The 12,526-nt window shown below is 38.5% G+C and overlaps 2 protein-coding genes across 2 annotated transcripts; one reads left to right on the forward strand and one right to left on the reverse strand.

Annotated features, from left to right (window-relative positions):
• Positions 1-1,981: 1,981 nt before the first annotated feature.
• On the reverse strand, positions 1,982-5,661 carry gltpa (glycolipid transfer protein a). The gene is made up of 5 exons (XM_054611677.1): positions 5,559-5,661; positions 2,808-2,866; positions 2,568-2,701; positions 2,304-2,454; positions 1,982-2,164 (listed from the first exon to the last, which is right to left on the reverse strand). The coding sequence occupies exons 1-5, from the start codon at positions 5,659-5,661 to the stop codon at positions 1,982-1,984; spliced, it is 630 nt and encodes a 209-aa protein (XP_054467652.1).
• Positions 5,662-6,683: 1,022 nt separating this feature from the next.
• Positions 6,684-12,483, forward strand: tchp (trichoplein, keratin filament binding). Its single transcript, XM_054611419.1, has 13 exons — positions 6,684-6,829; positions 7,159-7,353; positions 8,715-8,925; positions 9,037-9,093; positions 9,434-9,502; positions 10,166-10,339; positions 10,419-10,531; positions 10,626-10,692; positions 10,793-10,965; positions 11,056-11,137; positions 11,229-11,414; positions 11,595-11,738; positions 11,828-12,483. The coding sequence occupies exons 2-13, from the start codon at positions 7,163-7,165 to the stop codon at positions 11,858-11,860; spliced, it is 1,500 nt and encodes a 499-aa protein (XP_054467394.1). The 5' UTR covers positions 6,684-6,829; positions 7,159-7,162; the 3' UTR covers positions 11,861-12,483.
• Positions 12,484-12,526: the final 43 nt, after the last annotated feature.

Below are 12,526 nucleotides of genomic sequence, written 5' to 3' on the forward strand. Positions count from 1 at the left end.
TTCCTAAAATGTAAATGTGAGCTATATTTCGGAAATAATGACCCATTTCTCAGCTATTCAAAATCACACAATGAAGTACAGTTCAATAAATCTCTGGAGGTAAGGAGTGGTGAGACCAAATAAAGGGAGCATGAAGAACCATACACAAAAGAAGAACACAAGAATAACCCTTTCTAAGTGACGCTGGCTTTTTATGACCTAACTTAACTATCGCTTTTTATGACTTACTATACTCTGACATGTTATACTATGACTTTTTTAATAACCTGTGTTGTATTTGACCTCTTAGTAAATTAGATGATTATAACATAGGACTTGCTGATCTTCAAGTTAATTTAATAGTATTTTTAGTAGTAAAGCAAAAGTATTTCCCAAAAAATGTAGTAGTAATAAAGTGACACAAAATAAATATCTCACAATTTTAATTACAATGGAAATGGAATAAACATAGTAATTTAGTTTCCACCACTGCAGATTGCCTATTCTGATCTGTAATATAGGGCAAACTGTGGACGCACATTAAGTAAAGCGAATCACAGGAAATATTGCACATATTTTATTGCAAATTATATTGTTTACATAAATTGAAAATACAAGCTTTGTTATTCTTCACTATACATGCACTGCAACATAACTTCAGCAACAAGAGACACATAAGACAAGCTTTTCAGCACATTAACTCAAAAACAGTACTGACTGATCAAAGACAACCAACATTTATCCAAAGTTGATGTGCTGTCAAATTATCACATTTGACATTTAATCTAGTTTTGCCATCTGAAATTCTATCTAACAACCATGTAGAAGGCAAAAGTCATTGCAACACTTCATATCCCTGTGACAAAGAGGTTTAAAGAAAATTCACATTCAGTTTTACGTAAGCACCTGAGAGCAGAGTGGACAGAGAAGGCACTTAGTGCTGATGAAGCAGTTCTTTGGAAGAATAGTTAAGATACCTATTCAAGTCCTGCTTAGGATGGAAGTATAAAAGAGACCATACTTTCAGTAATAATTAACATTTTGTTTTTAATTAGCCTGCCTGGTTTACAAAAAGTGACATGTATAAAAATATAAAGGACTAAAGGCAGAAAAGCTGACATTGTTACTTGAATGCTCCGTAGTTCCAGCTTAAGGCACAAACAGGTGTGAACTATATGAAGCCATTTACAATAGCATATGTACAGCTTTTTGTACTTTGTGAGCATTTTATAAAAATTACGCCGAAAAACAATCTATTCATGTGTTTTGTTTGTTTTGTAAAAGTAAATTAATAACTAAGGACTATGTAATACCTTAGAAGTAAAATTATTCATTAAAAACTAAAAACCAAGACCAGTTACCCAAAACACATGGACAACTACACAGTATTACTTGTGTAAGATGAAAACACATGAACTCTTTTCCAAATTGTTTGTAAGTGAACTATGTGCTTTGAATTTTGATAGTTTTACTTCAAACTAGAAGCCATAGCCATACCACATTTTTAATTCTTGTTTTGTAATTTGTCGTTTTTTGTATGATTACAAGTTAACGCAGCCCTTACCTTATGTTAGGATATAGAGCCCCAAAATTTCAAATAAAAAAAATTAAAATCCACTGTAAGGTACAAGTTATTAAAGCAGAGATTACATTTTTGTTTTATATTCAGTGTTGATAGTGATCTGGCTCATTACATTTGTTAACATCAGACACTTGGTATAATTATCGTACACATAAATATCTGGCGAACAAAGAAATACTGAGCTTAAAGCTTCAGCTGCTTTAGGAAACTAGCCTCAGAATCGACAAAGAGTGAGGAATAGGCCTTACAAGAAAGCCAGAACAGGCACACAGCTGATTAAAAGTGCACAAATACTTGACGTGTAACTACAGAGTATTTGTGCATACACTCCCACAGTGAGCTGTCAGGTAGATTACAGACAGCACAATGTAAATTGCTTTGTAAACTAAGCAGATCACTGGAGTAAAGAATGTCTTTCAGTCACACGGTGTAGTCTAGATCAGCATTCAGCTTACTATATATCTCATAAATAGCATCCACAGTGGGAGAGAAGTTGATGAGGAATTTTCTGATTTTTTCCAAGCATTCCTCTTCCTTGACATCCCGACCCTTGGAGAGGGCCTTCTGGAAATCTGTCTTATATGGAGCAGCGAAAAGAGCTGCCTAGAGGAGCAAATAAAAATGCCAAATTTGTGCTCAGCTCTGTGCAGTTTGTACGCTCTGCCATACATTTCTTAACAAATAACAGACAAAATGATACATCTGCTCTCATAGAAGAAATGTCTATCAACCTGGAACTCACCTTGAAGAGCTGCTGCACAAACCAGCCATGGTACTTTTTAAGGGCTATTTCATAGGCTTTGGTGACATTGACTCGAATGAGGTTTGGGTTGCTATCATCCTTTTCTCCATTCACCAGGCTCTGTAGGAAGACTTGAATAAATCGTAGACCCCTGGTGAATAAAGAGGACATTCACAGTGGTTATGGGTGCAGACATTGCTCAAAATGTAATGCACACTAGAAATCCAACAATCCATAAAACCTGAAATGTAACATTTCTCAAACCTTTTAAGCCACATTAGTGCCAACGTTGCACCAGCTTTGGGCCATTCTGCTCCATGTATTTCTTTCTCTGCCTCCAAAATATGCTGGAGTGTCTTGAACCGTACTGGGTTGGTTTCGTAAACCGCCTTGATTTTCTATTAGGTAATAAGAACCTTATTATTGTATTATAACATTACTGAGAAATGTAAGGGGAGTGCCACAGATTTAACTTATGGCACATGAAAGAATAATCATACTTACTGTGATGTTACCAGTTAGGTCCGCCTTTAATGGGGCGAAAATAGTAGAGCCAAGGCAGTCTGAGGAGGAGTATTAACACAGAGAGTAACTGAGAATTAGAGTGAAATTCTACACATGTAAACAAAACTATTGAGCCTATATGAGAATATTATTACATAATTTAGAGCGTCTCATGGAGACCACAAACCTCTACCAACATGGAAGCTAAAAAGATAACTGTAAAAAAATTGAGTTTATTGCAGTTGTGCATGTGTGGCTTTTTCTTGGATATTATGTAATATCTTTTTAAATTGTGTTTACAAATTTGTAATCATGAAAATGTCTTAATATTTAAACTTGTAACTAAACCATTCAAATTATTCAGTAACTGGAATACATTACATGTGCAATAGCTATAGCTTTACAGAAAACATTGTTTCAAAGAAATCCCTCTAACAATAATATATTGATATTGGTAAATATTACAATACTTACTATACATTTAACTGGGGCGCAAAACTAGTGAGTACAACCTTTCAACCGTACAGACTCTTTGCTGGTTCTGTCTTTAAAAACTCACATTGCACCACATTCAAGTCAAAATCCCATACTTAAAAACCTAAAATGTCAGACAGGATTAAAGGACAATTAGATATTTGATTTACAAGACATTCAGAATATTTTGAATTGATGAAATTGTTCAGCTACTACAATGCTTCCTAGATCCGAATATTTCAACTGATTTACATTATGTATGATATAGCTTTTGTTAAATGGTGGACCAAGCAGACATAAACAATGCAAAGTTTAAAGGGAAACTTTGACCCTTCAAACCAGCTTGGTATCGTTGCTATTAGGATGGTATGTGCAAATGAACAATGTTCGGCTTCCTTCTGTGTTACCGTGGCCGGGAGCTCCGTGCTCACAGGGCTCATTTGTTGAGGAAGATCCAATACCATGCTGTTTGACAATTGACAAAAATTCCCTTTAAGACTGAAAAGCTGGTTTTGCTGCCCTCTCAAGCCTATTTCATCATTGGGTGTTGTACCTGTAACTTCACCCAACAGTTATGTCACAGGGTTGTGGAATACACCTGTACATCGCTGCATCAAGGTGAGAAGTCAAACCTCTGGCAGTTAGGAAAAGCTAGATTTTCAGGAGGTAACTGTCTAAGTGAAATACTGGAAACATACTGAAATGGTTAAAACACTCTTGTGGTCTACAATAACTCTACAGATTGCTAGATAAGGTTTTCAGTGTTTGCTGTTTTCACAGATATATCATCCCAGTATTATCTTTAGGTGTCCTTTAATTAGGCTACTAGAGTATTTGGTGCCGACCACACACGACTCCTGGTTGACCCACCGACACAACAGAGAGTTTCACCAGCTCCTGTTAGTGGAAACTACTCATGACAAAGTCTGCTCTATTGTGCTAGCGTCATCACCGACAGCACTGGTGGCAACATATCTTGTTTCGAGGACATCTTCATGTTGTATTGCTCTGTCTAAATTTTCCACTCTCTTCACAAGATTTCTGTGACAAAAACAAAGTGCATCCAGAAACAACAAAACTCTCAGAATAAATTACAGTAAAATCTGTTTAACAAAAGCACTCAAATAAAACTAATACAAACCTCTAACAAGAAAAAGTCCTTGAATACTTTTCTATTAAAAAACAACATTATTTGTTCAGTTCTTGGTTACAAGGCCCCCACCTTTATTTTTATTATAATTGTTCGGGTGGTTTTAATTCTAGAGTTGGACAGAAGCATGCAGGGAGTTGACTGAGGTCATTAAACTCCATCTACTTAAAATAACCATAAAAATAGGATTTGTCCTGCTTTAAAACATGTGCAAACCTAACCGGGGATTAAGGAAGTACTGTCCATGTACTCCTGAAAAAGAGGACCGACCAGACAAACTAATTTAGAACACCTGACTGAATGTACTATGAGAGTGTGCATGACTTTAATGGCTTGTAGGAAAGTTGGCCAATAGATTTCCAGGTCAGGTAAAACAATGGTGACAAGGAGGAAAGAGCTTAATATTGACATCAGACTTGGTTCCTCTCAAGGGTTTCACATGGCAAATTCAATAGAGGACCTTTGGCATATTAATACAGAATGAAGTCGCACAAAGATGCCATGGTGCACCATGCCGCCGGTGAATGGGCAAGGGGAACTCAACACCGTACTAATCAATTTTCACAACTCAAAATCTAGGCCAGTGGATTAAATTATGCATGCTAAAGGTTTGTGGACAGCTTGATGGTGAGACATACGATCCAAAAAAGATTATCATTTGGAAAGAGTGAGATCGTTCCATTGGGTTTGATGGAAGTGTTGTGACAGATTTTTCTCACATCAAGTTAAGTGTTTATTAATCAAAGATGAAATAATCCAACATGAAAGATGCATGGCGCTGGAAAAAAGGCCCATTGCGTACATTGTGTCCATATGACTTCTGTCATATAAAAAACAGCATTTATGAGCATGTCAAGGCACTGTAACTCAAATCAAACAGTATTGTGAATCTACATGCTTAAAATGAATAAATATCACTGAGTCAGTGCCATCAATCTGGTCTATACTGTAGCTGTACAACTCAAATAACTCACTCATTATAATAAGCCGAATATAAATACATTGTAGAGGTAGCTCTTCTCTCTGCAGCCAGTGACATCTGGGAATGGATTTATTCACATTTATTTCCACATAACATTTCCATTAATGACTGGAGTCTACTTACACGGTCTTTAAACTTCACTTACCAAAGAATGGTGGAAGGTATGACACAGCCTCCAGAAACGGTCTTGTTTCCACCTGTCTGTCAGCTGGCATCTGTCTGAACTGGTGCTCCATTAGCAGAGCCATCTCTTTAGTCCGGACACACTCGTATCTCTGAAATGATATCAACAGGCTCTCAACCCTCCGTGGCGGATTAACAGTGACACCAGAAGATACTGTGTGCCATACCCCACCCTGATGGCACCAACGCACACACGCACACACTCATGCACACTCACACACACACACACACACACACACACACACACACACACACACACACACACACACACACACACACACACACACACACACACACACACACTCACTTACACACACACACACACACACACTCATGCACACTCACTTACACACACACACACACTCACTTACACACACACACACACTCACTCACACACACACACACACTCACACACACACACACACACACACACACACACACACACACACACACACACACACACACACACACACACACACACACACACACACACACACACACACACACACACACACACAGTCACCTACACTGAACCCAGCAGTGTTACTGATAGATCCGGGTCATCGCCACCTGTCGGGTAAAAGGACCGATAAACTGCATTCAGACAGAAGTCCAGATCAAACACAAGAACGGAACCTGATGTGCTTTAATCAGCTGACACTGGTCTTTCTCTGCGTTTAACAATTAGTGTCCAATTACACTATTTGTAGCCTGATAATCAGCCTGAATTTGCCATTTAGTTCCACTTCATTAATATATGTATTAATTAAATATGTATTATTTAATTTATTATTTCTCGCAAGTGTCGCAGGGGAACCAGATTACAGCCCATTATTTACAATATGTGTTATTCCATTTCATTTTGACAACAAACATATTAGTAATACTAACTGATTAATGTTTTAGCAGCGTTTTATTCGTGAATCAAAAACCAATGGCAAAATACAAAATCAATGGTCATATCTGCTTTATATAAAAAATGTGAATGTATATTGCTAGGCTGTTTTTCAAATAAGAAAATTGTGCTTCGCGTTTTCATTCAACGTTTGTCAATTTTGACCTTTACTTCATTCCGTAGCTTGGGAGTAACTAGGAAGTGTACGGGTAACTAATGAAAACTGTAGATTGAAGCCATGAATAATTGAATAACGACGGTTATTCTGTTAAGTAATGCAAAACGTACACTGCTTTTAACAAACATCGATAGAAGGCGATTCATTTTACCACTAAAAGGTAAGTAAGCGTTATTGTTCGAGCAGAAAAGGTCCTTAAGTGTTGCTGGTTGCTAGTCAGAGTTGTAACGTTAGCGTTTTGTTTACCATTTTTGATTTCCCTCTATTGCCCTTTAGCTAAATAATTAACGATATAGTCTATGACACACAACACTAGCAAATACAAAACTCGATACTTCCTGTTTTCTGCATGAATGACCATCGACTTAGTGTTTGGCTAAGACAAGGTTGGCAAGGTAACGTTACAGCTAACTAAAGACTCATAAACCTTAATAAAGGAACCTAGGTTGAGGGGATTTCTTCCTCTAATGTATGTTAATCATGATTCAGGTTTATGGCTCTGCCGACCCTCTCGGCCCACGTGTCCAGTCGGTCCCGGGTGATGGCCGGACAGCTGGCCCGGCAGCGGGAGCAGGAGGCCCGGTGTCGACAGCAGTGGGAGCTGCATGCTCAGTACTTCAAGGAGCAGAGTGTCCACAGCCAGAGACAGGAGGCTTGGAGCTCCCGTCAGTCCTACCAGCAGAGGTAACTTCATGCACCAGTGGGCCGGACTTACTGATATACCACATGAAGCCTTACATTACATTTTACATTACATTACATTACATTACAGTCATTTAGCAGACGCTTTTATCCAAAGAGACTTACAGGAAGTGACGCATAAGTGCATCTCCTTTCTTAAACAAGCATCTTAAAGCATAAACCAGAGCAAAAGTTTTATCCAAAGCGACTTACAATAAGTGTGTTCAACATAGGTGTTCAAGAGAACTACTAGTCACCAGAAGTCATAAGTGCATCTCCTTTCTTAAACAAGCATCTTAAAGCATAAACCAGAGCAAAAGTATAGTGCAGAGGCAAATTACTACGAAAACAATAATTGCAACAGACTAATATGAATACAATAAGTGCTACAAACTACTACGAATAGGATAAGTGCAGTAAACGAATACAAATTCAATAAGTGCAGCGAACTGATACGAATACAGACTTACTGATATACCACATGAAGCCTTCCCTATCATTTAGTTGCAGACATCTCTGAAACGTTAGGAGGTAAAACAAAGCAATGCAGTTTAAGTCTATGTTTTGGTGTTCCATGTTCAACCTTTGAATGTAAGGTGTCTGTATCTAAACGTTCAATGAGAGACAGTGATCTACAAAGCATGGCTCCCTGTGAATGTATACAAATCTCAAGCTCACATTGGCTCTTGGTTTGGAACAACTAAAATCAGGGTTAGTTTTCTCTCAGGACCTGATACATTTTCTGTGTAAGTGTGGCCACATAAAGGAAGATGTTTAGAGAAATACTACTATTATTATCATATATGTGGTGAGAGATTAACCAATTGTCCATCAACAAATGTCAAAATATATATTTTTTTAAACACAGTTCCCTTTTTTTAAAAGAGGGTTTTCTCTTACATGTGTAAATAGTGACTTGTTATAACATAACTTAGAGTGAAAATTCGTAAGTATTGACAAGTAATGAATTAAGTATTGACAAAATGTACATTCATGACTACCAGCGTTAAATATCATTCCACTATGAAATGCCATATTAATAGTAATGGAGTTTTGATGATATTCACCGAGCGCAATACTGTGTAGGTCAATGCCTCTTTTGCAGTGTTTAGTCATTTGATATATGTGCACAGTCTATGTGATGGCCTCAGTAGTTAAATATCAGTGTGTCTACCCTTAAATCTTACCTTACATTAATGTGCTGTGCTATACTGTGTTTGTGTAAATGTTTGTGAAAAATACAGAGCATAAATAAACCAGAAGTATCTTCTCTTCTAGAATGTCGCTGAAACCCTGTTGCTTTCAGCAGACAAATGACAGAAAATGAAACCAGAACTAAAGTCTCTTTTCCTCCATTTTGTCAGTATGTCGGCGTACCATAAACAGAGACTGAAGGACGAAAAGAAGGCCAGTCTGGAGCAACGCAGGAATCAGCTCAGGGCAATGCTTCAAGAGGAGCAAGACCGGCTGGAGGTGGAGCTGAGGGAAGTAGTTCCTGACAGGAGCACATTGGCAAGTCAGCTGGTGCAAAAGACTGGAGAGCTTCGTACAGCAAGAGAGGGAAGAAGAAAAAAGGTAGTTTTTACTTTAATTAATTTAATTAGTTGCATATTTCCTTTTCAGTACTGATCAAGGTGCTCTGCCATAAATGTATAATCCTTGTCATTTCTGTTTTTTTATCCCTAGCTTGCACAAGAGCTGCTGAGGGAGCACTGGAAGAAAAACAACACAGAGTTGCGAGAGGTAGCTACATTTAAACTATTAATGGGAAAGTACCAAGTTGCCCTCTTACTTCAAAGTCTCACTGTTGATGAAGTGATAAATGGCCTCAGGAATCCTGTAACCATCCTGAACGTCTGAAGAGCTGTGCAAGAGGAGAAAACAGACACTTTTTGTCAAGACGTCTACTTGATCTGGAAACTAATAGGGCTTGTGATACAGCTATTCCATGGCTTTCTGTTAACCTGAGTCCAGTGTTGACCTAAGAGAATAAAATGTTCTGGTATCCCTTCTGCCAAGGGTCAAGTTCATCAGTATCTCTGTCTCGTCCATGTCCTTTCTCGCTCTTTTAATCTGTCCACAGGTTGAGTCAGCATTACATAAAGATCATGTTGTCGGCCAATGGCAGGAGCAGATATGTGAGAAGAAACAGGTAAGACATCCATCCCAGCTATAAGACAAAATAGTTCGTTTTCTTTTTATTCAAGTGTTTTGATAACTTTTTATAAATAACAAGCATTTTTGAACTTTGAACTCATGACAAGGGCCGACAGGTCAAAGGACTTATTATTCTAATAGTTATTACCATAGAAATCGAAATAGAATAAGAGTAGAACGGACATTCGTATTTATATCAACATGTTTATTAAGTGTACCGTTGCCATTGCAATAAACTTTGACCGATGTAACAGCACTGTAAATTTCTATGGTCAATTTACAGTCCTGTGCATCATTATCTTTTAAAGAAGTCATATGACCATGGCAAACAGCTCAATGTCCTTCCTACTGTCATTCTATTTCTTTGATTATTACTCAATTTTACTCAGACCAAATGTGTAGAAATTGCTCTCCAGTACATTTAAGCAACGCCTCCCTCAAGTCAGTGATGAAACATCAGACCTACACGTTGTTAAACTTTGTCATTATCCTTATCCTAATTATTTATGTAACAAATTCATGCTTAATTAAATAGTGCTCATGTCATCTGTGATCACAGTATCAAGTCTGACATCTACTCACGTTAATCCTCTCAACATGGTACATAATTGAGAAAGTTAGACACCTACTGTAAGTGACGATGTTTCCAAACATGTAGCAAGAAGCGTCAGAGCAGGAGCAGAAGAGACGTTTTGAAAATGAGTATGAGAGGACCCGAAAAGAGGCTCTGGAGAGGATGAAGCAGGTTGAGGAGAAAAGGAACGTAGAGGAGCTCAAGAGGGCGGAGGAACTTCGCAAACAGATGGAAGAACTGAAGCTGAGAGAAGAGGAGGTATTTAGAACTTGGACAAAGTATTTCTGCACGGAAAAATGATCACAGATGTGTTCTTTAAGCATTTTTTCTCTTTCAGGCAACTTGCTTGAAGAAGGAGCAGGAAGCTCTGCTGGTCAAACAATGGGAGCTTGAGAAGTTAGAGGAGGAAAGGAGAAAGGTGGAGGAAAGACGAAAGAAGTGTGAGATGGGGTAAGGGCAGCTCTTTTTGTAGATACCCTAACTACATTTATATGCTACTTCTTTCTTGTGAGCCATTGGGTTAATTGGATTTGTGTTGCAACAGGCATTTCTTGATCCGTCAATATCGTGCTCAGCTGAAGAGGAGAGCCCAACAAGTGCAGGAGGAGCTGGTTGGTCTACTTCACCTACTTTTGTTACAGTATATATTTCTAAATGTAATCCAACTTGACTGGCTTTCACACCTTCCTCGATTTCACCTGTGGCCACCAGGAGGCCGACCGTAAGATCCTGGCAGCCTTGCTCGAAGGACAGCAGGAAGACAGGAAGATAGAGACTGCACGAAGGGAAAGGGCCATCGCTGATGCTGCATGGATGAAGCATGTGATTGAAGAGCAGCTTCAGTTGGAGCAGGAGAGGGAGGCTGAGTTTGACATCCTACACAGGTAAGCATCAAGATTTAGTAAGTTCAAACTCTGCAGAAAGGGCCTCTCGCTTCTCTTCAAATACAAACCAATGCATCTTATCCATTTCAGAGAAGAAGCTCAACATGTGTGGGAGAAACGAGAAGCACAGTGGGAGAAGGAGAGGAAAGCAAGAGAACGGCTCATGCAGGAGGTGAATTGTTTTAAAATCAAGATGAAACTCTATTTGAATGTAATTCATAAGATATGACTAACAGCTCTCTTATCTTCTTCTTCTTGGAAAGGTACTTGTGGGGAGACAGCAGCAGCTTGAGCTTAAGATGCAAAAGAACAGAGAGTCTCAGGAGGAGTCCCTGAGGAGACGAGAGCAGCTGATTCAAGAGCTGGAGCTGGAGAGGGAGACCAGACGCCAGGAGCAGGAGCAAGAAGGGTGTCGTAGGACGGAACGGATGCAAGAGATAGATGCTCAGGTTGGCAGATAGTGCAGTGGTTTGTGTTTTCATAGCACTTCTGGTCCAACAAAGTAAAGTTAATATTTTAAAAGAAACATTAACAGGCATTTGAACCCACGGCACAGGATCAGATTAAATGCTTTTTATAATAAAACCAAAAAAACTGTGTAAACAAGTGTTTCTGTACATCATCTTTAGGTGGAGCAGCAGCGCCAAGAGCAGTCAAAGGAGCGTTGCAAGATAGAGCAGGAGGAGGAGGAGGACAGGGAGGCCCTTCAAATCCAGGAGGAGGAGCTGAGGCTGGAGATGCAGAGGATGGCCAATAAAGGGTACCAGGAGAAGGTAAAAGATGAAAGTCAATCTGAATGCTAACTTTCCAAGGTCCAAAATGCTCTTTAATGATGAAAAATGCTTGAAAATGTCTGTTTCAGATTCATAGCAGACCTCGATCAGCATGGACATGAGCTACGTGCCTGAAGCCAAAACAAAATTGTGAGATGTATATTTTTCTACCTGTGAATCAGCTTTAAATGATGAGTTACGCAATGTTTCCAAGTTTGTCTTTAAACAAAGCTCATGTGCCTATATGTAGATCGCTACATGTAGTTAGTGGTCACTGTAATTGTTCCTCCTGTCCATGAAGAGATCCCTTCCTACCGCGATTCAAAGTATCTAATGGACAAAATCCACAATCCTCAATCAATGAAAACATGCATTTCAACCTTCATCAAATTGAGTTGGGATTTTCTCTTTCAATCTGGTTTTCTTGCTGAGCCATAATGAAGAGACAATATCACAAGGAGAACATTTTGAATGCAAGTTTTGAACAGATCAAGGACTGTGAATTTAGGCTCCAATCTCTTACATACACACAGGAATGTTAATTTATCCTTTATTCCCTTTTAAAGAATGACGCAGGTTATGAGGTCATATTGTGCCATCCTTATGTTGTTAATTTCATACTGGTTGTTTCCATATGTAGAAAATAATTAATGGATTTGTTTTGCACATTTTTTTTTAGAGCTGCATATTTTCTATCCTGAATTTGTAGATTAAATAAAACTATTTAAATCAAATAGTTTCTGTTTTTTGTATTAAGGCAACGCAAAGTTAAACCGGATGAATACAAC

The sequence above is a fragment of the Anoplopoma fimbria genome, chromosome 13, assembly GCF_027596085.1.
Source record: "Anoplopoma fimbria isolate UVic2021 breed Golden Eagle Sablefish chromosome 13, Afim_UVic_2022, whole genome shotgun sequence".
NCBI classification, from domain to species: Eukaryota; Metazoa; Chordata; class Actinopteri; order Perciformes; family Anoplopomatidae; genus Anoplopoma; species Anoplopoma fimbria.